Below are 25,621 nucleotides of genomic sequence, written 5' to 3'. Positions count from 1 at the left end.
ATCGTTGAATAAAGTGATAAACTCCCTCTTAATCATTGGTGGACGTACTTGATATGCGACATCCCTCCATCGTAGTGTATATTATCAGAAGCTCTCATTATGTTTTATCTCCATATTTTGTAGCGTTGTTTGATCAGGGGTCATATCAGTCATATGCTTGTTTTAACCCAAAAAGGCATTAGCCAAATCCTTTCATTAGTGGATTTTGTAGAACCATGTTTATAATGTTTTGATACTACATGAACAATATTGATACTATTCATATGGTACCGATACCAAAGATTGAGAAGTGTCGATACTCTCTAGGTAGTATCGATACTACCAGTTGTTTTCCAAATAGCTCAAATTCTAGAATGCAAAATAGGTACGATACTCAAAGAAGTACCGATACTGCTTTACACAGTAGTATCTATACCATGAAGTTAATATTGATATTGGTCAAGCCCAACAACTAGTTTATTTAAATATAATAAAGGAAATACTGATACTCATTAAAGGAGTGTTGATACTCTCTGTCCTGGGTAGTTTTATTTTGCAGAGAATTAATCCCAACGGCTCCAAAACATCTCTAACGGCTAGAAACGGCCACAAAATCATCCCAATGTATAAAAACAAGTAGAGGACACTTGAAGAAGGTTAAGAACACCTATTCAAGCATTTAAACACAAGAGAATAGCTCTTTCATTCTTATTTTCCTTTTTCTTATAAATATTAGTGTTTTAGTGAGCATAATTTTGTAAACACCTATCTTGTGAGGTTTTCTTGTTTACATTCTTATTTCTTTTGTTAAAGGGGATTGGTTCTATCTTATCCATTGAAAATATAGGGATTTATGATGTTATCTCTTTATCTTGTGAAAAATAAAGAACAAATTAGTGAATTTGTTAGAAAATCCTAAGTGGGGAGCTTAAGTAGTGGATATAGACTTGGTTGAGTAGTCAAACCACTATAGATCCTTATGCATCAATTTTTCTCATTCTTAAATCTCTTTAATCCCTAAATATTTCTCAAATCCACTCCACCCCCTCTTGGAAAATTATTCGGTTGTTCATTTGAGCTTCATCTCATAAATCCGAACAATCAGAGCTTGATTCATTAGAAGGTTTTACAACCTTGAGACGATCCTTGAAGAAGCTCTATCCATTCTGACACAACCAAGAAGATGACTTCTACCTCAGGCTCGTCCCACATGGAAGACTCCCAACCAATCAACAAGCCTCCATACTATAATGGAGCCAACTACAGTCATTGGAAGAAATTCTATTCATCCAATCCAATGATCTTGATGCATAGGTGATGATCGAGAACGACTACTCTTCTCCAAAGAAGAATGAGTGGAGTGCCCAAGAATAGAAGAAAGCTCAATAAAATGCCAAGGTCATACACATGTTGTTTTGGGTACTTGGTCTCAATGTTTATGAAGGAGTTTCTTCTTGTTCAAATGCCAAGGAGCTTTGTAATAAGCTCGAAGAACTTCATGGAAACAAGAAAGAAGAATCAACAAAGGTGGTGTCCTTAGTGGCTCTTAAAGAGCCCGAGGTATCTTCTAACTCAAATGAATTAAATTCACATTCTTTTGAAATTAATTTCTTTTGAACATGAATTCCAAATATAAGAAATTAATTTCAAAATTCAAAACTAAAAATGATTTTCTTTTGAAAGAAAAATTGGATTTTGAAAAGAAAAATGATTTTGAGCTTTCAAAAATCAAAATCAATGATTTGGAAAAAGAAAATCTTGATTTTAATGTTAAACTTGAGAGCTTAACAAAGGAAAAATATTTAATTTCTCAAACCAACTCATCAAATTTAAAAATGGAAAAATGCTCACATTGTCATTTCCATGGTCATTTGGAACATACTTGTCCTTTAAAGAAAGGAAAACATTTTAAAATTAAACAAGTATGGGTCCACATGGAACAAGGGGCATTGAAACTAGCGTCCAAGGATCCAAAGCAATTTAGATACCAAAATCCAAATGAATGTCTCTTGTAGGTGTGTGGGAGCAATGGTGATGAAAGTGAAGACACTCAAATGCTCTAGCCACACTTGAAATGGAATGGGTAACCTCTAAGCCTATTTTGATTATTTTGCATAATTGGTTTCTCATTCAGTTTAAGCATGCATGGGTTTTGATTTTAAATAATTTTATGTTTTTTTATCTCATTTATGTTGAAAAGTGTATTATGATGGAAATTTTAAAGTTTTAATGATTTTTCATGATTTTTAGTTCATCATAATGAATTTTGGTTAAATTGGTTTTCCATGCAAATGATATCTCTCTAACAAATGATATCATTTTTTCAAATGCTTTGTTTTTAAAAATTTTGATTTTTGACCTTAATATAAATGCTTATGAATGTGATTTATTGCAAATGATATCTCTCTAACAATTAATATCAATTTTTCAAATGCATAACATTTTTTGATAGCTTTATGCACATGCACTTAAATACAAAAATTATATTGCATAAAGTATATTAGACTTGGATATATTGAATTTCATGTGCTACTAACATGTTTGTTCATCTTTGTTAAAATTCAATTTTTAAGTGTCAATCTTTTAAAGTTAAATTTTGTTTGGAATGCATTTAATGAGGGGGAGCTTTGATTTTTCAATTGATTTTATGCTAAAATTTACTACTTACTCTTCATTGTTATTTTTTAACTTTAAAATTGAATTATTTTTTATGTAACAAAAGGGGGAGAAGTATGAGTTTGAAAAATTCAATTTCAAGAATGAAAAAGGGGGAGATTTAATATTTTCCAAATATGTCTCTTTTTCATTAAATATTTTATTAAGGGTGAGTTTTGCCAAAACAATTTTTCAAATGTTTTGTTATATCAAAAATGGGGAGATTGTTGAACCATGTTTTATAATGTTTTGATATAACAAATTAAGGCAAAATGTTTTTGGAATTGATTGAATTTGTTCAAAGTTTTCAAAAATAATATAAAGTCCATTAAACTAGAATTTGAGCATAAAATTGTTTTTCTAAGTACGTAGTATCGATACTGTTCTTACAGTATCAATACTATATGAACAATATCGATATTATTCATGTGGTACCGATACCAAAGGTTGAGAAGTATCTATACTCTCTAGGTAGTATCGATACTACCAGTTATTTTCCAAATAGCTCAAATTCTAGAATGTTAAATAGGTACCGATACTCAAAGGAGTACCAATACTATTCATACAGTAGTATTTATACCATGAAGTTAGTATAGATATTGGTCAAGCCCAACGGCTAGTAACAGCTAGTTTATTTAAATATAACAAAGGAAGTACCAATACTCATTAAAGGAGTGTCGATACTCCCTATCCTGGGCAGTTTTATTTTGCAGAGAATTAATCTCGAACGGCTCCAAAACATTCCCAACATCTAGAAACGGCCACAAGCTCATTCCAACATATAAAAAACAAGTTGAGGACACTTGAAGAAGGTCAAGAACACCTATCCAAGCAATCAAACACTAGAGAAAATCTCTTTCATTCTTATTTTCCTTTCTCTTGTAAATATTAGTGTTTTAGTGAGCTTAATTTTGTAAACACCTACCTTGTGAGGTTTTCTTATTTACATTCTTATTCCTTTTGTTAAAGAGGAGTGGTTCTATCTTAGTCATTGAAAAGATAGGGATTTTTAAAGGTTATCTCTTTATCCTGTGAAAAAGAAAGAACAAATTAGTGAATTTGTTAGAAAATCCTAAATGAAAAGCTTAGGTAGTGGATGTAGACTTAGTTGAGAAATCGAACCACTATAAATCTTTGCGCATCAATTTTTCTCATTCTTAAATCTCCTAAATACGTAAATATTTCTCAAATCCACTTTACCCCCTTTTGACAAATTGAATACGACACAATTGATTATACCACATAGAAGCGGGACCAGTCAAACTGTCTTGAAAATAGTGGATCAAAATCTGATCATTGTTGGTGTATCCAGTCATCCTTCGAATAAACATCGTGAGATAGGAAGTAAGGCAACTGGTTCCATTGTACTTTTCAAAATCGAGCATTTTGAATTTGGGTGGGAGCACCAAGTCAAGAACCAAGACTAATTCACTTGCATCCATTTCATTATGAGAGCTTTGTCCTCTCGTTCCTTTGAATGTCTCTATGCACCAATTCTTTAAGTTCTTAGGGTTCTTATTCTTGGCTTTGTACATATCATCAGGATTGGACATGTTGATATCAGTAGAGTTATCCTGAGCATCTAACACAATTGCTTGAGTCTTAGTGGCGGAGAAGCCTACTCGGTGGCTTGGAAGTCTCTCGAGTGAAAATAGTAGTTGTGGATTATTCTGCACTCAGATGTTTCTATGGATGAAAAAGCATGCTTTTTACCTTTTTCCTGATTGAGCCCAATCAATTTGTCAACAATCTGATTGATCATGATGGTTTGAGTTTGCAAGATGTGGTCTATGATAGCCTTTTTTTATTTCTCTAATTTAGCTTCCCAATCTCGTTGCATTATCTATAAATTATCTTGTAGTTCTTTCTTCAATTTTTCAAATTTTGCTTCCATTATGTCACATGATAAGGACCACTGCCATCGAATTCTCCATGAATTAATCCCCATGTTTTTATGAATGATGCATGTGAAAATGTTTAAATAAATGAAATGCATAATGTAAATATGAAAATCCATACGTGAAAAGTTGATCCAATGATGAATATCATAGAATAATTTTCATCAAAGATAAAAGTCTTCACGTTACAAAATAGTCCATTTTACATACATGATTTTGCCTAGACGTTGAGTTTGAAAGGGGTCAATGCTTCATCTCGGAGCGTCGTCCTTGAAAATTATGCCCCTCGAATGCTATGTAACCTAACTCAATTAATGTCTCATGCAGTGCTGAAGTCACGCGTCACTCCTTTGTGATTATCGATGGAACGATCGTAGATAAGAATCTACTAGTGGATTACTTCTCGGATCAATGGATCATCTTTCTAGTCTTGAATGTTGCATGATCTTCAAGTGAGTTTCCTTCTTGTACTCTCTGAACTTCTTTTAGCCCTCGGTGCATGTCTGTGTATGCAACTGCTTGATTGAAAACTTTTATCTCTCCTTGTGAAAATTTTCTCTTAAATATCCCCTTTTGGATCAACACTTTCGCATTATGTCATGTCGATGCAATGTAAAAAAGATGAAAACTAACACAAAAAAATTAGAAAAATAAGTTAATACATGTAAGATAATCCATATAGATAAAAGTTTTATTTAGAGATGAATATAACACCTACCCCATCATGGTATCTAATCGAGCATGCTTTTATTAAATAGCAATCCTACCCAGGCATGTTTTCTACCCAAAATAATTTACTTGGCAATTAAAACCTAACTGCATATAATTTCTACATCTCATGTTTTTATTCGAAAGAAGTAACTGTATTCTACCAATTAATAAATATATAAAAAGGTTAGATTAAGTTCCTCATTGTGTATACCTATTTTGGCACTTTCTGACGGACATAGGTCTGGAATGGCTCTACCTAAGGTGACCATTTTATGGTTTACTACATGCATGGTTTCGACTCTAACGGGAAAAGGTACTCGAATTGTCCTTGTTGTCGGTGCCCCTTGGGCTACCAAACCCTCAATCCTAACCCATTATAGACATCAATAGATCAAGTTCAATTCGAGAGGGTTCACTTCCTTACACCCATATGAGGAATAAATTCCTATTAAGATATAAGGTATGTGTACCCGAAAGGTATTTGCTAAGACTCATACGAAGAATAAATTCTTACTAAGATTAAAGCGTTCACCCCTACTTACTTGGGACTAAGCTCGGGTATAGAGCTTATATCATGCAATTGCATGTGATGTGTATAAGGAGGAACAAACAATCCTTTGACTAAAAAATGGAAAAGTCTTGGCAGAAGCTTTAACACAGCTGAGAACATAAATAAAAGCGTTAGTATGATAAAAATAAAAATTTAGAAAAACTTCAATAAATGGATCATAAGTTAACTATAGACTCAAACTCATGATTTCTGCCATTACGACAATGTATAAGCGACTTACAGCTTGACTCTCTAAAAATTCTCCAGCGGAGTCGCCAAGCTGTCATAACCGTTTTTTAAAACAATTATATAATTATGACTTTATTAAGAAATTGGGACTTTTTGAATTAATTTAAATTAAAATTCAATAGGAGTCACCATCGACCTTTGGGTTAGGTAGGTCGAACACCTAAAAATGACTTTTAAACAATTTTTAAAAAAAATCATTTTTAAGACAAAAAATTGGTTTGCGCGTATCAAAGATTCTTTTTTAAGGATTCACGAGTCGATTACGCGTGGGGAAGGATAAGCACCCCATAGCGCCCAAAATTGGTGCCTAGTCGCTTATAAATTATCGTAAATGGTGGACATTGTAAATTCGAATCAATATTTAAAGTGTGGTCCTTTTATTGAAAATGATATTTTTTGAATTAATTATTAGAGAAAAATCTTAAATTAGAAAAAGAAATATTGAGATTCGCAATCCTCCATCGGGAAGGCTATCCCATCTATTTCTTAACTGTAAAAGAATATTCTCCTCAATTTGTTTTTAAAAATAAAGTAATTGAATAAGGAATAAATATCGGAACTTGCATGAAATGATCCATTACCCGCGTTTCTAGGAAATATTATTATAGTTTTAATAGATGAATAAAAATGCTCGATTTATTGCCCAATTCATTTATCGTTCGAATGTCATTTTGAATTTGCACTACTTCTATAATGTAATACTATTCATGCCCATTCTACGACCAATGTTCTCGAGAGTGGATAAATAAAATTTTTAAAATATTATAAAATATAAAGCATTTAATAAAAGTTCAACTATATATAAATACAATCCGCAAAGTATACGTATAAATATATACATAAGATATATTCTAAATATATATAAATAATACCCATATGACTATGGGAGCAAAGGAAATATAAAAGTCATAATACACGCCTAAAATACATGCGAAATGGATACCAAGGATTTGAAGGATTAAAATAGAAGTGTCAAAATATAATAGGTTTAAATTCAAACAATAAAACTTAAAGAAACTGTACGAATGGAAAACTATAGTAAAAACTTGATAATGTCTAAAATTTGAGCAGGTAAGATATCATGATAACCAGTACAAATATTAAGCAACTGGAATAATGAAATTTAATAAACTAACTGATATTAAGGATTAAAATGAGCATTATCAAAATTATATTCCAAATATGTAAAATAGTAAAATACTTAAATAAATAATTCATAGGATCAAAATGAACCAATACTATAATTTTTGGCCCGAATCAAATATTGAACCAAATATGCATATTAATTAGAAAAAGTGACTAAAATAGAATAGAACAGAATTTAAAGCTCCAAATCATAAACATTAATGTTATATTCAATGATCGAAACGAAACATTACAAAGGAAGAGAGACCTAACGAGCTATTAACCCATGCACTAAAATGCTCTCTGGTCCTCCCTAAACGGTGTCGTTTGGCACTAAATATATACGTCTAAAACATAGCCCAAAACCGGTCATCCTCTCCACTCTTCTCATTTCTCTCTTTTTCATTTTAGAGAGAATAAAGACTCTCTCAACTCTCCATTCCCCCCACCGCCAAGAGAAGAAATAAAATGAACTCTGGTCGCCCTCCACCGACACCGGAGACGATGACCACACCAGATCATAACCCCAACCCTTGGCTACTCTCCCCTTAGCCGAAAACAAACATAGACACTACCCACCTTAACCAAAATGAAACCCCTTTTGAAAATTAAAAATCCAAAGTAAACCTATAGATCTAACATAAAAGGGTTTTACCTTCGGTTTCCTTCTCCCGGTGAGGTAATGGTGGCAGTGTTTTGCATAAAAGGGTGAGTCTTCTCCCACCCCCAATTTGTTCTTTGTTGATTCGAATGCCTACCCATCTCTGGTTCAAAACAAATCCCCCCATTCATTTGCTTGTTGAATGTGCTTTATGGTTGATTTTTTTGGGGTGAAAAGATGAGATCTATTAGATATGGACATGATTTTTGCAGAAAAATTGGGATTTACCGGTGGGCCTCACGGTCTTGTTGGTTGGTCGATTATCACTGGCGGTGGTTGGATTCTTCACATGTTAGGGTAAAAACCCTACCCATTGATGCATGTGGGCCGTTGGTGGAGATGGTGAGCAGCGTCAGTCCAAGACACAATACCCTAGCGGGTTGGGCTCTCAAACGAGCTTAACTCATGCTGGGCTAACTGAGTGGACTTCGGGTTGTGTTTTTTGGGCTTCAAATAGTGGGCTGATTGTTGGGCATTTGTTTTGTAAGCTTTGGGTTCCATTTGTATCTTTTGTAACATTTGGCCCAATTTTGTAACCTGAAAAAAAGTAATATTAGTAGTAGTAGTAGTAGTAGTAGTAATAATAATAATAATAGTGATAATTAATAATATTAATAATAAATAATAATAACTAATAAACCCTGAGCAAAAACGAGTGTATACATTTAAAATTTTTTGTTACATTTGTCGTGAACTTTATTTTGGATTCTAGGACTTGAACTCTAAAATTTTATAAACGTTTGATTTATGTTTTCATTATTTTTTTATTTATTTCGGTTACTTTAAGTATTTGAAATCTATAAATGTGAGGGTTAATTTTAATGTATTAAAAATAGTGTTGGGTAAGTTTTGGGGAAATTTAGTTAATGGGCCTTCTTGATCCGGTTTGTTTCATCTAGGTTGGGTAAATGGGTTACATTTAGTGGTGTCAAAGTCAAGTTCAACTCTCGGACTATCGAGCTTGACCACAAAAATTTTAACCAAAAGTGATTTTTGCATGCATATAAATTTTTCAGGTGAAAATAGAATTTTTTGGAATAAAATTATTTTTCTCTTATTTTTATTTTATTTTAAAAATGAGTAAATAAATATTTTAAGTCGAAACTCCAAGTACCAACTTTGATTTTAGGTTTAGTCTTTTATAGATATTTTATTATGTCACCTTGTGGGAGCTCTCGATTTGTCATTGATCAAGGTCAAGGTTAGTTTAAACACCGGCTAGAGGTAGTAAGCAATTTATGTCTATTAATTATTGTTTAGTTGGTAGATTAGTTCAACTCGGAGTAGAGGTTCAACTAGATCAATAGTGAGGCAATTAGAGTTATTATATTATACTCGGAGATATGATGATTGGGATGAGTCAGAAGAAATTGTGGGTATATTCTTTATTCATTCAATTTTCATTCCAATAAATTTTGAGGATGAAATTTTTGTTGAGGGGAGAATCGTAACACCCTAAATAATTCCCAATTCAAAACCCTAGAATTTGGGGAAAACTTTTCAAAATTTCTAATTTCTATTTGGTGGCTAAATTGTAAAATTGGAAAGTTTGGATCAAAATTCGTAAACCGTAGAGAATTCAAGGACTGGAATTGCAGTTTACCCACTTTTTATTTGATTTCAATTTCAATTCTTCTTCTCTGCGCGGTCGCTTTATCTCTTCTTTCCTTCTATTTATTTTTTATTTTTTTTTTCTTTGCTTTTCTCATCAGACGAATCAATTCCTCCACGCCGTATCATCGTGAAGTCGAAGATGGTTCACTAGTGAGTTCTTCTCCATCGTGCGTTCCATCTAGGCGAGCTCAAAAGAACATCATTGGTTCTTATTTGTGGAAACAGAACAAACATAGGCTCCTTTCCGTCGTATAATGGCCATTCGCGGCCATCCACGACTGCTATTGTGTCCGGTTAATCTCACGTTCATCGGAGAAGGCCTTTATGGTCGGGTTTCATGACTACTGCTATCTCACCGCCCTTCTTCTTTTGTCTACCACACTGTGGTGGTCGATATCGTCGTTGGCATATTGTGGTAGAACCAACGATACCTTTTGTTCGAACCAGCAGCCCCAAATCTCGATAAAAATCTTGTTTTTCAATTTTTAGTTCGAATCGAAATTTTTGTTATTTACGTCGTAATAACATTCCATATGTATTTTAAGAATTGGTGAATTGGAATTTAATACGAACGTAATAATATTACAGGAAATGTTGAACCAAAATCGGACTTACGGTCTCCTCCACTCTTATCAACTCAAATTGCTAGAACCGAGTGTAAGTATTAAATTATATTTAGATTTAGATTTGTTGATAGATTAGGTTAATAATAATTATTATTATTATGTAGAAATTGATTCGGTTAGACCCAGTGTTCAAGCCGCATATGAGGGACGTTACGTTTGCCGTTAGAGTTATTTTGCTGAGGTGTGTCTCTTCCTGGTGCTATATCTATTTCGTGTTGGTTGATTGATTGATTTATTGAAATTAGTTGTGAGCATGACTGTTATATGTACTATTTCTTTAAATATAATTCAGTTAAGCATGTTGTTTGGAAGTTGGTTTTGAGCATGAAGGTTCTATGATATTGTTGCATCAATTGGAATTCATAAAATTATGTTATGTGACCGGGGGCGGACTCAGGATAAAAATTCAGGGGTTGCACAAAAAAATTCTTATAAATTTTTTAGGGGTTGCACAATATTAAAGGTGACACTTGTATTAATTAAAAAAATTAGAAAAAAATAACACTAAGTAGACAATTTTGTTGTATAAATTTTTTTTTCTATAAGAATTTAACTGAAATATGGGATTCTACCTAAAAATCACAAAATATATATATAAAAATACTAAAATAATATCATTTGATCAATGTTCCTCATAATTTGAGGGGTTGCCCGGGCTACCCCTGGCAACCCCCTGGGTCCGCCCCTGTATGTGACATGTGATAGTTATTGGGTTTAGATTATGCTATGTGTTCGGACTATGGGATCATGTAATTGTATTCTCATTCCGATTAGATAAAAACGTGGATATATGATATTCGAGTATGTGTAATTCGGATATGTGTTATTCGGATCGGATTAGATATTGAATATGTGTGACATTTAAATATCATATTGGGACGGATTAGATATTGAATAGGTGGCTTTTGCCTTTGTGGTGGACCCCACTCATATTGTGTGTTTTGATTGTAAATAGTGTGGTTCCGGGGAATCTACTCTTCGAATCGTGTGACATAAATACGGGTGGGTGCATGAGCATTTGCATAACATTCAAATATTTGATTGTTACTGTTTGATTTGAAATATGATTAATTTTGTTTGATTTAGACTGTGCTATGATTTTAACTTTGCTTGCACCTTAGAGACACCTTAAGCTTATTATCTTATATTCCCTTAGTTTCTCTCTTTTAGATACTCGGGTTAGAAGAATCGATACTTGAAGTTACAATATTTCTCATATTTCACTATTTCATAGTATGACATATTATTCTAATTTTTCTATTTCTTATTTTATTAGCATTTTATTCAAATAATATTTGTTATGTTTAAATATTTTTGGGACATTGGTTGTGAACTTTTTTTTTTTGGACTTTGGGACTTGAATTCTGAATTTTATAAACGTTTGATTTATGTTTTTATTATTGTTGTTTTATTTCAATTACTAAGTATTTGAAATCTGTAAGCACGAGGGTTAATTTTAATGTATTAAAAATAGTGTTTGGGGTAATTTTTGGCGGAATTTAATTAATGAGCCTTTCAGATCTAGCGTGTTTTATCTAGGTCGGGTAAAGTGGGTTAAATTTAGTGGTATCAAAGTCATGTTCAACCCTCGGACTATGGAGCTTGACTACAAAATTTTTAACCAAAATTGATTTTTTCATGTATGTAAATATTTTCAGGTAAAAATAGAATTTTTTAGAATAATTTTTTTCTCTTATTTTTATTTTGAAAAGGAGTAAATAAATATTTTAAGTAGAAACTCCCAGTAACAAATTTGATTTTAGGTTGTCTTTTATAGATATTTTAGTATGCCACTTTATAGGAGTTTTCGATTAATGATCGATCAATGTCAAGATTAGTTTAAACATCGACTGGAGGTAGTGAGCAATATATGCCTATTAATTCCGGTTTAGTTGGTAGAGGTAGTTCAAATCAGAATAAAGGTTTAACTGGATCGGTAGTGAAATAGTTAGAGTTATTATATTCTACTCGGAGATATGAGGATTGGATTGAGTCAGGAGAAATTGCGGGCACTTTCTTTATTCATTCAATTTTCATTCCTGTAAATTTCAAGGAAGAAATTTTCATTAAGGATGAGAGAATTGTAACACCCCAAATAATTTCCGATTCAAAACCCTAGAATTTGGGAAAAACTTTTCAAAATCCCTAATTTCTATTTGGTGGCCAAATTGTAAAATTGGAAGGTTTGGATCCAACTTCATAAACCTTATAGATTTTAAGGACTGGGTTTGCAGTTTATTCAAAATGTTATTTGATTTAAAATTTAATTTTTCTTCTCCTTGCGACCGCTTTATCTTTTCTTTCCTCTAGTTTTTTTTTCCTATTTTTCTTTGCTTTTCTCATCAGACGAGTCAATTCCTCCACGCCGTGTCGTTGTTCCGTCGAAGATGGTTCACCGATGGGTTCTTCTCCATCACGCGTTCCATCTAGGTGAGTTCGAAAGAACATCGCCTATTCTTCTTTGTGGAAACAGAACCAACATCGGCTCTTTTCCGTCGTATAATCGCCTTCACGGCTATCCACGACCGTGATGGTGTCCTTTCATAAACCAAATTGTGGTCGTCGTGAGCGTCGTTGGGATATTGTGGTAGAACCGAAAGTACCTTTTGTTCGAACCAGCATCCCCTAAATCCTAATCTCGATAAAATCTTGCGGTTCGATTTTTGGTTTGAATCAGATTTTTGGTATTTACGTCGAAGTAACGTTCCATATTTTTTTTTAAGAATTGGTGAATTAAAATTTAATACGAATGTCGTAATTTTGCTGGAGATGTTGAACTGCAATCGGACTTACCGTCTCCTCCTCCCTTACCGACTCAAATTGCGAGAACCGAGTGTGAGTATTAGATTATATCTAGATTTGTTGACGGATTAGGTTAATAATAGTTATTATTATGTAGGAAATTGATTCGGTTAGACCCACAGTTCGAGCCGATCGTGGGAGACTTTACGTTGGCCGTTAGAATTATTTTGTCGAGGTGTGTCCCTACCTGGTGTTATATATATTTTGTGTTGATTGATTGTTTGAAATTGGGTGTAAGCATGACTTATGTGTATTGCTGCTTTAAATATAATTCAGTTAAGCATGTTGTTTGGAAGTTGATTTCGAGCATGATGTTTTTGTGATATTGATGTATTGTATTGCTGCTTTAAAATTATGTTATGTGACGTGATATTTATCTCGAATTTGGATTATGTTATGTGTTCGAACTCTGGGATCATGTAATTGCATTCTCATTCGGATTATATCGAAATTCGAATATATGATATTCGAATATGCATTATTAGGATCGGATCATATATCGGATATGTGTGCCATTTGCATATTATATTGGGACGAATTTTGATAAGGGAAGTTCAGTGTATTCACTCGATGGGATGAATGTCACTTTTTCAGATTCTATGGCCTCTGCCTTTGTAGCGAACCCCCCTCATATAGTGTGTTTTGATTGTACATAGTGTAGTTCTGGAGAACCCACTATTCGGATTGTGTGACAGGAGTACGAGTGGGTGCATGAACATTTGCATAACATTCAAATATTTGATTATTATTATTTGATTCCGAATATGATTAATATTGTTTAATTCGGATTGTACTATGATTTTGACTTTGCTTGCACCTTAGAGACCTACTAAAGCTTACATCACCTTAGTTTCTCTTTTTTAGATACTCGAGTTAGGAGAATTAGTACTTGAAGTTACGATATTTCTCATATTTCACTATTTTCCTAGTTTGGCATATTATTCGAATTTTCTACTTCTTATTTTATTAGCATTTTATTCAGATAATATTTGTTATGTTTAAATATTTTTGAGACATAGGTGATTAACTTTGTTTTGAATTTCAAAACTTGACCTCTGAATTTTATAAACGTTTAATTTATGTTTTCATTATTGTTGATTTATTTCGATTACTCTAAGTATTTGAAATCTATAAATGCGATGGTTAATTTTAATATATTAAAAATAGTGTTTGGGTAAGTTTTTGAGAAATTTAGTTAATGGACCTTCTAGATCCGACTTGTTTTATGTTTTATCTAGGTTGGGTAAAGGGGTTACAACAGATGCCTTAACACATTCAAAGATAATAATTACAACATAATAGCGGTATGATGATATGTGAAGCGGTTCATAATGATAAATTCAACATATATTATATTTCTCCACTGTACAAAAACTTGATTCACTTATTACTCCACAATGTAAGAGAAACTTGTAAATGCAGTCCGCAGACTCGGCATCACAAAACAAAAAAACCAAAACACAGTTTCGACATGCCCTCCTATACAAAATATACCCATTTTAACAGCTGGGAAGAAGCAGTGGTTTTCTAGCAGGCAAAACCAGGTATTCTCAACACTCACTTATCTGCATTGATTCCAAAGATCCGGACCTTGTGCATGTTGGGGAACTTAGCAATGACGAGCACAACAACTGCAAGTGTGTTCAAAAAGAGCATAGGATGTTCGTAGTCGGTTGTATGCGATGCTATCAAGTACCTATCAGGAAACCAAAAAAACCCACGGTCAATAAAAGCAGGCCTAAGACATTCCTAATGGACCGAGTTCTCAGTTTATCTTGAATATTCAAATAATTCTAATGAAAGTTCCCATAAATCATTTCAAGGCAGGACTTCCTTGATGAATGTCTTATACAAATATAAAGTATCACAATTCAAAAATAATCCCACTCTAAATGATTTGTCAAAAAATATCAGTGATCCAAATCTGCAGAGCTAATTTATTAAAAACGATGAATTCACATAAACATGGTGATGATCAGTGTAAAAGAGACTATCTTTTTAACAAATGCAATTGAAAACCAATTTGCAAATGAGAACATAGATATCTGGACACACAAACATACTTGATAGACGTTAAAAGAAAAGCAACATGAACGGGAGGAGACTTTATGCAAATGTCATAACAAAATGGTCATGCTACGTAAACCCAGTTGCATTACAATGATACAAGCAATGTCATCTATAATTGGGGAACAAAAGAAAAGGTTGAATAATCAACATTCAATGCTTGGAATCGAATACTTGAAAAGACACAAATGACAGAGATACAGCACAAAATAATAGGATAAAAATCATCAGCAAGTTTATGAAATTTTTTAAAATTTCATATAAGGAGACTTACAGCACAACAGGTACAACAGTAAGAAACTTCCTATTGCGTGTGAGTTGCTTTCCATTGTCTATCTGCTCCCACCAAGTCAAGCCATTGTAAATCCCTTGATCATCAGCAAATGGGGTTCCTTTCTCCCAGTGAAAGAAGTGATATGTCACCTGAAAACATACCGAATCAATGTTAGTCATGAAGGCATGATTTTCAAACAACTTCAAAACGCAGAATAGAAAATAAAGCAACAGTTAAGCACTCAACAAGAACTAGGTTTGGATTTCCAAAATCTTAATTTTGCAATAGAGACATGTCGGAATGCTATGCTAGGAAACACAAATTTTGAATATATGACACCATATATCTTATACTCGAAACTTAATGATATAGGTCAATAGCTAAAATCCCTGATTTCCCTGTTTCCCGTCTTTAAATCAGAGGCCACAAGAACTAACTTCAAAATGTACGCATGCAAAACTATGGCATGTTCTATCTGATGCTCATCAAATATCCCCACAGACTACACCATCACTTATTCAGTTCCATAAGAAAGGTCAACGACAAGAACTAGGTTTGCATTTCCAAAATCTTAATTTTGCAATAGTCATGCTGAAACGATGCGATAGGAAACAAAATTTTAAATATATGACACCATATATCTTATACTCAAAACTTAATGATATTGTTCAATACCTAAAACCCCTGATTTCTCCTTTTCCCGTCTATAGATCAGAGGCCATAACAACTAATTTTAATGCAAAATTATGGCATGGTCTATTTAATGCTCATCAAATATCCTATAATTTCAGTTCCCATAAGAGAGTAGGTCAACGACACAAGGCGAAATTCAAATCTTAAACAATATCTCTATGAAAACTGAGATATATAGACTAATAACGATGCATCAATTCGAACTTACAGTGTACAGCTTAAAAGAAGAACAAGTACGAAAAGAAATCAATAACCCACAAAAGAACCAAAAGGGAAAATCGCAATAACATATCGGAAACACTCATCACAACTCTCCAAATCAAGCCATTCAAACCCAATTTCAACATAAGAATAAAATCCAAAACAAAAAAGGGTAAATTTCCAGGCATAAAAAGAAACCAAATTGAATTTCAGTACAATAACACAACTAAAATTGCAGAAAAGAAAAAAGAAAACGCACGAGGAAGTGAGCGAGATTGACAACGGTCCAAGCCATGCCAGGAGAGCAACCGAAGATGGAGAGAACGAGGAGCCAAGCGAAGAAGAGGATTAGAATATAGGTAGTCCATACCCCTGGGTACATGAACCACTCGGTGTTCCGGTTCAGATCCGCCGGTGGCACCGCTTTCACATACAGATTCGCCATTTTTTTTTCAATAACCACCAAATCACAAATCTACCCTTTTCTCTGGCCACCTTGATTCGACCTGTATAAATAATTCAAAGACTTGGCTTCTTTGGGTATATATTGGATTTCGGAATCCAAAAAGCAAAATCCCAGAACTTTCCTCCAAGTGTTTCCTTTATCTGTGAAAAAAGATGGGATATTTATTTGTTTGAATGGAAAATTGGAAAGCTCTATATAAAAAAAAATAGATTGCTTATCTAAACCGGTCATTATTACAACAACAACCAGCCATCTAATCCAAAACAATAAACTTTATCTCGCGAACCTTTCTGCTTTTCCAAAACCCAAATACGACACCGTTTACCTACTGTCCATCACTAATACTATCAACTTTAGCTCCAGTGCCGCACTTTTGATGTATTTTTTTCCTAAATCGCACTTCTGTATTTTCTCTAAGAATTTAGAGTAATTATAAATTAATATTTATTTTTTAAATAATTTTTTAAAATTAAATTATAATTTTTATTGTTAAAATTTATGAAAAATAATATAATTAGTATTTTATTTTAAATATTTTATTTTTAAATTTTTAATTAATTTATAATTATACGATAAGCCTTTTAAAATTTAAATTTTTATAAATTAAATTAATAATATTTAACAGTACTTATCATTAATGATGATTAGCGATATTCGTTGAGCATGACAAACTTATTCATTTCTTTTACATTTGTGTTGTTATTTTCTATCTTGCTCTTCTTAACTTTTAGGATAAACTACATTTATTTTTATCACTATCATTAACGATAATTAAAGTAAATGTTAACGACAACAATGTGCTTATTCATGAGGTTAAGATGGAAGTGTCATGCACTTCCTGTCATAAAATCATGAGATTTTGGATGCATATTTGTGCACAAAATGTAGGATCTATCTAGGTACATTTGAGCTCAATAGTGGACAAATCAAGAAATAATTAATAATACAAGAAAATTTTGTTAATATAAAAACATACGATATGATTACTGTTAATATGATCACCAATAATGTGAAGGGTAAATTACTTGAATGACCATTTAACTATGAAGTTAGTATCAAAATGACTATTAGTTTTAAATTTCTGTCAATATATCACTAAATTATTTAAGTAGTATCATTTAAGTCACCTGCCATTAGGGATGGGCATCTAACCCGAACCCAACAGGTTCCGACCCGACCTGACCCGATCGGGTCGGATTTTTCTAAAAAAAATTCGGGTTCGGGTCGGGTTTTTTTTATGTGGTGTTCGGGTCGGGTCGGGTTTGGGTTTAGGGTGAAAAAAATCCGACCCGACCCGACCCGGGAAAAACATATAATTTTACCCTATATATTTAGGAATAATTACAATAATACCCCTCTATATATTATTTTTTTCAATTTAATCACTGTTTTTATTGAATAAAAATAATTTTTTTTATTATTTTCTGGTCGAGTCGGGTCGGATTTTTTAAACTATCTATCGGGTCGGGTCGGGTGAAAAACTAATTTTGTCGGGTCGGGTCACGGGTGGAGGTCCCCTTCTTCTCGGGTCGGGTGGACCAAAAACCCGACTCAACCCGACCCATGCCCATCCCTACCTGCCGTTAATATACAACGAAGGAGTGATGAGACAGTTAATAGAAATTTATATAATTACACATTTGATCCTCGGTACTTGTATATTATATTAATTTAGTCATAATTTAAATTTAATTTTATAAATTAATAATTGGTTCCAGATTATTTTAGCATGATAAAGCCACGTTTGATCGACCATAACCTTCAAAACTGCATGTAATCCCTATAAAATTTCCATGTCTCTTTGTTACCATTTCTTAAGCTTTTTCAACCAATTTTAGAGTTTTGTACTTTCTATAGAAGAAGATTGATGATTTGTAGTTTGTGGAGATAAAAATTAGCATGAACTTCTTATTGATTTGCGTTAAATTTACAACACAACCGCAAGGAAAACATGAAAAAAATCATTTACAATCTCTAATCTCACTTTTCGGGGACAAAGTTGGTGGCATAAGACTAGGCTTTGTTGTTGACAAGGTCGGCAAGGTGGTCAGCCAAGTTCCCCAATGGCTTGTTTCTAGTGGCGATAGCTTGGATGAAGAATCCGAACATGGAGAACATTACCAATATGTCATTCTTGATCTTCTTGACCTTGAGCTCAGTGAATGCCTTCGGGTCATCGGCAAGACCCAACAGGTCAAAGCTTCCACTCGGGTACAATGGGTCGATCAACACACCGAGTGGACTATCGGTAATGCGGTAACCCTCTACAGCTCCCATCAAGATAACTTGGGAAGCCTATATGGCCAAGATGCTCTAAGCATGGATCAAGCTTGGGTTGCCCAAGTAGTCAAGTCCACCATCGCTGAAGATCTGAGAGCCGGCCTTGAACCAGATGGCCTCACCGAACTTGAATTTGTTCCTGGCCAAAAGCTCAGGGAAAATACATCCCAGAGCTCCTAACATGCCCATCTGCAGTGAATGACTTTGAGTTCATGGTTCCTAGCAATGGTCTTCGGGTCAGCGTAAAGTTCGATAGTGCCTCAATCGTAGTCATCAGGGAACTCTCCGGTCAAGTAGGATGGGGGATACCGGAGAGTGGACCCAAGTACAAAACTTTATTGAGTCCGTACAACGGGCTACCGGAGGTAGCAGGCTTTGTGGCGATTTTCCTCATGGAAACACGACCATTGCCCTGGATTTTAGGGGGTGGAATGAGAGCTTGATTACCTTTTCGACGGATGATGAGGAAGAAAATGCCATGGTTGACGCTGCCATTGTACAATTGAAAGTGATAAGTAGTGGAGGATGAAGAGAAACTGATAGTTGTTGAAGTTGGGTGGCGTATTAATATTGTTTTTTTTTAAGGAAAGAGGTCATTATCTTATGACATCTACATCTCAATTCCCATTGGTTTGTGACATTTTTTAAGTCTGATTTTTTTTTGAAAGGATAATAATTCATTAATCAATTGCGTAAAAGATTACATAATTCTTAATACATCACATTCATCCATGTAAAACCCTATCAGATTAGTGTTCGATAAGGCCCATTGAGCGTGGGAGTGGAGTACTCTATTGGCTTCTCTTTGACATGGTGCACCTTGAAATTCTCATGTGCACTTAGAATTGAGGTAGCCTCGTTGAGCATCAATCCGACCATGGAAAGATCATTAACCCTATTAGATAACCTATTAAGAATCCCAATGGCATCTCCATCCATTCTCACGTTGTCCCAATTGTTCTCTATGGCCATTCTGAGCCCAAAAGTGAAAGCCATAGCTTCAGCAGATTCTGAGTTTTGGGGTGGGTCCAATTTAGACGTTACTCCCCTCAAAACCATCCATCGGTCTTCTTGCCACCACTCCGAATGAAGCCTTATTGGAGAATGGGTTAAAAGCGCCATCCACATTAATCTTTACCGAGTTGGGAGGAGGATAAGCCCATTCAACCAACGATAATGATGATCTTTCTTCATGGACCAAGCGGGCCTGTTGAGAAAGAGCCTCTGTGGCATCTGAGAAAAGAGTCCATGTAGCCTCAACTACGGCTCTTTTCGGTTGGAGATCATTGTCATGAAGCCATTTATTTCTTCTGTTCCAGATATTCCAGAGAATGACAATCAACTTTGCGAACCCCTTGTAGACACTTTTTTTGTCCGGGTTTTAATTGTTTATTATTATTATTAATTAGTATTAATTATTATTAGTAATTATTATCAATACTATTATTATTATTATAAATAAAATACTAACATTTATTTGTTTATAGACAGATCCAAAATAAAAAATTGGCCTAATTACAAAGGAACTAGACCATTGAAGCCCAACAGCCCGTTCAACCCGAAGCCCAAACTCAAGCCCACACATGAGATCGTAAAAAAAATAGGGTTTCTAGACCTTTTCTTGTGCACCTCCAGTCCACAACTGTTGGATCGGATTGTTGATCCAACATGCTAGATCGTTAGGGTTTTTACCCTAATATGTAAAGAAGCCTACCACTGTTGACCAAAGATAGGCCACCCAACCGACGCGCGTGGTACTCACGCCTGACCTTTCTACTCCCTAGTCGCGTGAGTCGCCGTTGATGCCTCCCAAGTCACCATCATCAGTAAATCTGGTCAAACAACAGGAAAAACACATCAAATTAGTCAAAAGCCAAGGAAATAAAAAACCCATTAACACTACTAGAAAAAAACCCCTTTAATGACGCGAATTGCGCGTCATCTATGGGTGTATATGACACATAAATTCGCGTCATTGAAGCCACCGACATAAATATCAGATGACGTGCAATTGTGTGTCATAAATCTATGACGCGCATTTATGACACGCATTTATGACTCGCATTTATGACGCGCATTGAGCGTCATTGAAGCCCCCGTCATAAATGAAGATGACACACATTTGTGTTTCATAAATTTATGACACGCATGTATGACTTACATTGCGTGTCATTGAAGCACACATCATTAAAAAAGATGACACACATTCGTGTGTCGTGATTGTATTTCGTAAATTATATATATATATATATATATATATTGTATATTGACAAATAATCAAACTAAATCATATTTAATGCCTCATAATACTAAATATATATATATATCATATTATATATAAGCAATCTATTTTAATATAATATATTCACATTCGAGGTCTAAAGTTTCAAGTAGAGCTCTCGAGCTTTTACAGTTCAAATTGGCTTAATTGTCCCCCTATGTGGGGTTGTTGTAATAGGTAAGCATGACCCAGATACAGAAGATGACAAGAAATGTATGAAAAGATAAAATCTAAACAATACAACAAGATGTTTGGATTTTGCAATGATATCTTACTTTAGTTGTGATCTCTAGATGACGTCAAAGCTCTTCATCACGTTCTTTCAAAAATTGTGACAACCGGGTAATTGTGGCACGAATTCCATCATTGTTGTTGTCAAGTTGCATGCAAAAATGATCACGGAATCCACTCAACAACTCAACAAAACAAAAGAATGAGTCAGCTTCAGCAGCGGCCTGCAAGAGTTTAATACGGAAATGTATGCATCAGTTTTGGAGCATATAAAAATGTCTGGCTTGTATGCATCAGTTTGTTACTCAAGACTCAAATATGATGTCATGTCACATGCGAATATGTATCTGAAATGGGTGTGTTAAATTAAAAAAAAATCAAGTAGTATTTGGATACACCTTGTAGGGTGATATCTCCTAAGTTCAAACCCATGTCTCTATATGCGTTAAGTATAGGTGTTTTAAGAAGAATAAAGAGTTTAAGCAAGTGTCAACTAAGTAAATGAAAATTTTCTTCATCATGTTGCTTGAGTCAAGAAAAAAGTGGGAGTTGGTGGCAATAGTGTTGCAGATAGAAATGGGCAAAGACAGGTTTGACAAGAACCCTAAACGATAAACAAAATGTAAATCTCAAAGCTGAAAAAAGTGGAAGGTTCCGGAAGCAGAAAACACTTTTTTTGTTGCACCAACAAGTTTTGCGTGAAGAAAAACATTAAAACAAATAATACATACTAGATAGGAAAGACAATGAGATCTTTACCACCATTTCTTAATCGAGATCATTTCTGAATACGTAAAATAGAGGTGCCAAGATTTCATTCATCCCTTGAACATATCTTATACATGGATTTAACTTGGCAAATACAATTAGTATGTCCTTCTATGCATCCTGAATGAGCAAGGTATAAGTCAGAAATGACTTTGTTTCTCATATCAAAACTTGAGTCCAAAGGGTTAAACAACAAAATCACAAGAAAAAAATGCATACCCGGTTAGACTTTGCAAGCTGCGAGTTTCTGGAAAAGAAGTTCATGTCTGGATGAGTGCGTTTCACATCTCGGTTAATCTGTTCTATAATTTCGAGTCCTTGAAATACTACCAGCCCAAAAAAAGTCACTTAATCTTTATCTAGAACTTAAAAGGAGGACATTTCAAAAAAATTCGGCTCATCAACAACATGACTAACATCGCAAGAAAACTAAGAAAACAAATGGGGAAAAAAACCTCTTCCTAAATGCTTGCTAAATCAGGAAAACTTTAAGGACTAGAGAATAAAATAAATGACATATTCAATTAATAATTGAAAAATCATAACTCTCCGTCACTACTTTCATGTATAAACTGGTATACAAATACAGTTGTAAACTAGTAATGCTCAGTTCATGTTCTCTCAACTAAGTATTGACCAAAAACTAGTATGTGTAGCATGAATTGTTTTCCCCTCGTCCAACTTCTTGGATTTCTTAATATAATGCTATATAATACTGACAATTATAAATACCAAATACTAGGATCTAATAATAACAGAGATAATCAGATAACACATTATAAAACATATGATTATTCTTAGTAAATTAAAGCTAAAGATAATATATGTGATAAATATTTTAATGCTAACAACAACACAATTATGCAAGAAACTATTCAATCTTTGAATTATAATTCAGTAGATTTTACATCAAAGTGTAATACCCCTTCAATGTTTTTTCACTTCTGTCCATTTAGTTATTATCCTTCTTTCTTTCTTCTATCCTTAACGTCAACTAAACACTAGAAGTCAGGCTCCAACAAAAACAAATGAACTAAATTAATGGGAGGAAGCTCAACTTAGAGTTCACAGTCTTTATTTAAAGCATTTAACATAAAAGAAAACACCACAGATGCAGTACAGTTAAATGCTTAGCTTTTTAGCACTTAATTTTTCACTTTATCGAACTGCACCTAATATAACAATAAAATTCAGTGCAAAAACTTAAATTCAATAAAGTTTACAAGTTATCTTTTGCGTAACAATTTACATTAAAAAGACAGGAATGAAGAGTAGCACAGAAAAATCCAATAAGAAGCCAAAAAATAAACTTACACACTAAGCCAACTTACGAATGCAAGATATTGCAGTCTCTGAGCATGAACCGGTATCTCATTAGCTATATCATGATGTATAATTGGGAAAATTGGCGGCCAATTTTTATCATCTGTGGAAACACCAACTGATATACCAAAAAAAGGAGCATTTAGCACTCTATAAAACCACTTGAGAAGAAAGTAAAGGTAAACAGTTGCTTGTGCTCCAGTTCTCTTACATTGGGAAACAACATCTTCCCTTCGTTTTATATCCTGAAAATAAAAATGACAAAATAGAGAAATACAAGTTAAATAAAAATTCAAATCATAAGAACAATTAAATCAGAGAACGATAAAGGAGGCATCACATGATATAATCAAGTGAACAAGCCTTTACTTAAGGGAAAAGGAAAGCAAGTCATTTATTCTTCTAAACAAGCTCCAAGTTAAAAATAACCTTTTCCCTCCTCTTAAGATCAGCATTCCAAGCAGCAAGCTCCTTTTCTCTTTTCTTGGAATCCTGTCAATATCAATATCAATAAACTAAAGTAATTAGCCATCCCTTGAGTGTTCATCTTAAAGAAATGTAAAGGAAACAGAAACTTCATTACATCCATTGTATCTAGAGGTATATCTACAATAGTATCATGTTTCTGTCCAAAACCAAGAGGTTAAGATGCCAGTGGTCTTGTAGGAGAAACAACACCACCATTCTGCAATGACTCTAAAATAAGTAACAATAAATAACACCAGTCTAATATATTTAAATCTAATGCACACCTAAAAAACTAAACACAACCAAGTATGACAAGAGCAACATTCATACCAAGAGACATGAACCATGCTAAATAAAGCATTAATTGTCCAAATCACAACACTTAACATGGCATAAACTATAAACATGGCTAGAGTGTACCAAGGTTATTATATAGATGTTCTCACGGTTAATAATGAAGAAATAGACTCACATTCAGCTTATATTGAACTTATATGGTCCATAAATTTCCAAATCATATAACCAATTTATAACCTACAGTCAATATATGAAAAATAAGTATTAACATTTTAATATATATTACATTTTAAGGTTCAAAAATGAAATCCATCTAAAAAAACTACAAACTGAAAGTCTCAGTTGCCAAATCCTAAGTTTTTCATTAATTACAACAAAATGAAAACAAATCCACAAGCAGAAGCCCTTTCATCACCAAAATGTTAGTGAGCATTGTTCTTAGATCCAGTATTCTCGAAACATTATTCCCAAACCACCCTCGAAAGTCAAGAAACCGACTACCGCACACTTAAAATAGAAAGAATCCAGATCTGAAATGGACAAAAGACGAAAACTAGAAAATGAAAAGAGGAATGGAGTACCGAAAATAGATTGACTTCTTCTTCATTGAAAGGGTTTGGATTGTGGTGGCGATTCATACTCTCTCTGTTTAAGATCCAAAATTTTCTCCAAAGTTAGGCCGAGTTTTGTTCAGACTTGAGTGAGAGAGACATATGCGTGCGTGAACTGATCATAATTTATTTGTATGTTATCCATGTTGAACCTTTTTTCAATCTTTTTCTTCTCACCATCTAGGAGTGAAAAAGAGAGAAGGGGAAGCATATGCATGCGTTAATTGATTATCGAGGAGGCCAGGACTAGAAGCGGGAAAGGATGAAAATAATAGGGGGAAAATTAAAAGACGACTTTTATAGATGACGCACAATTAAAAGTGTACTATGTGTTTTGATAATTTTTTTGGATTATGATTATTAAATATGACACATATTATTGTAAGTCATAAATCGTTCAGATTTTAAAAAACATGACATTTTTTTATGACACACATTTTTTGCAAGTCATAAATTAGAGTGTGTCATTGTTCATGTGTCATTAAAGGTATATTTTCTTGTAGTGTAAAAAATTGGATTGAATCCCAAAAAATCGTGATTTTATCTATAGAATCCTAGGGATATCATTCCTCTAGAAAAAATGAGCCTACGATTATCACAAAAAATGACCATAAATTGGGCATGAAAGGAGAAAAATAAGGGGAGGAATTCGAAAAAAAGAGGGGGATTCTAACCAAAGAGAAAAATCGAAAAAGAAACCAACATCATCAAAGCCAGTAAAAAACCAAAAACGAAAAAATGGAGGATCTTACCTTCAGATCTTCGACAACGGTTGTTCTGATGGTCGGACG

At 33.7% G+C, this 25,621-nt stretch overlaps 1 protein-coding gene, 1 long non-coding RNA gene and 1 pseudogene across 3 annotated transcripts; all 3 read right to left on the bottom strand.

Moving 5' to 3' along the window:
• Positions 1 to 14,199: 14,199 nt before the first annotated feature.
• On the bottom strand, positions 14,200 to 22,849 carry LOC120173954 (ORM1-like protein 3). Of its 2 annotated transcripts, XM_039180977.1 has the most exons (4): positions 22,814 to 22,849; positions 16,365 to 16,590; positions 15,212 to 15,360; positions 14,200 to 14,566 (listed from the first exon to the last, which is right to left on the bottom strand). In XM_039180977.1, exons 2-4 carry the CDS (start codon positions 16,548 to 16,550, stop codon positions 14,428 to 14,430), a joined length of 474 nt encoding a protein of 157 aa, XP_039036908.1. In that variant the 5' UTR covers positions 16,551 to 16,590; positions 22,814 to 22,849; the 3' UTR covers positions 14,200 to 14,427. The 2 variants fall into 2 exon arrangements, with proteins under 2 accessions (XP_039036908.1, XP_039036907.1); XM_039180976.1 differs by lacking the exon at positions 22,814 to 22,849 and having other exon boundaries at positions 16,365 to 16,705.
• LOC120173953 lies at positions 18,484 to 19,403 on the bottom strand (annotated as a pseudogene).
• Positions 22,850 to 23,435: 586 nt separating the features above from the next.
• On the bottom strand, positions 23,436 to 23,922 carry LOC120174024. Its single transcript, XR_005521120.1, has 3 exons — positions 23,884 to 23,922; positions 23,666 to 23,699; positions 23,436 to 23,572 (listed from the first exon to the last, which is right to left on the bottom strand). It is a non-coding gene; the product is annotated as an uncharacterized LOC120174024 (long non-coding RNA).
• Positions 23,923 to 25,621: the final 1,699 nt, after the last annotated feature.

The sequence above is a fragment of the Hibiscus syriacus genome, unplaced genomic scaffold (genome assembly GCF_006381635.1).
Source record: "Hibiscus syriacus cultivar Baekdansim isolate YM2019G1 unplaced genomic scaffold, ASM638163v2 tig00111996_pilon, whole genome shotgun sequence".
NCBI classification, from domain to species: Eukaryota; Viridiplantae; Streptophyta; class Magnoliopsida; order Malvales; family Malvaceae; genus Hibiscus; species Hibiscus syriacus.
Note: the sequence above shows the minus strand (reverse complement) of the source record. Positions and strands in the feature narration are given on the sequence as shown.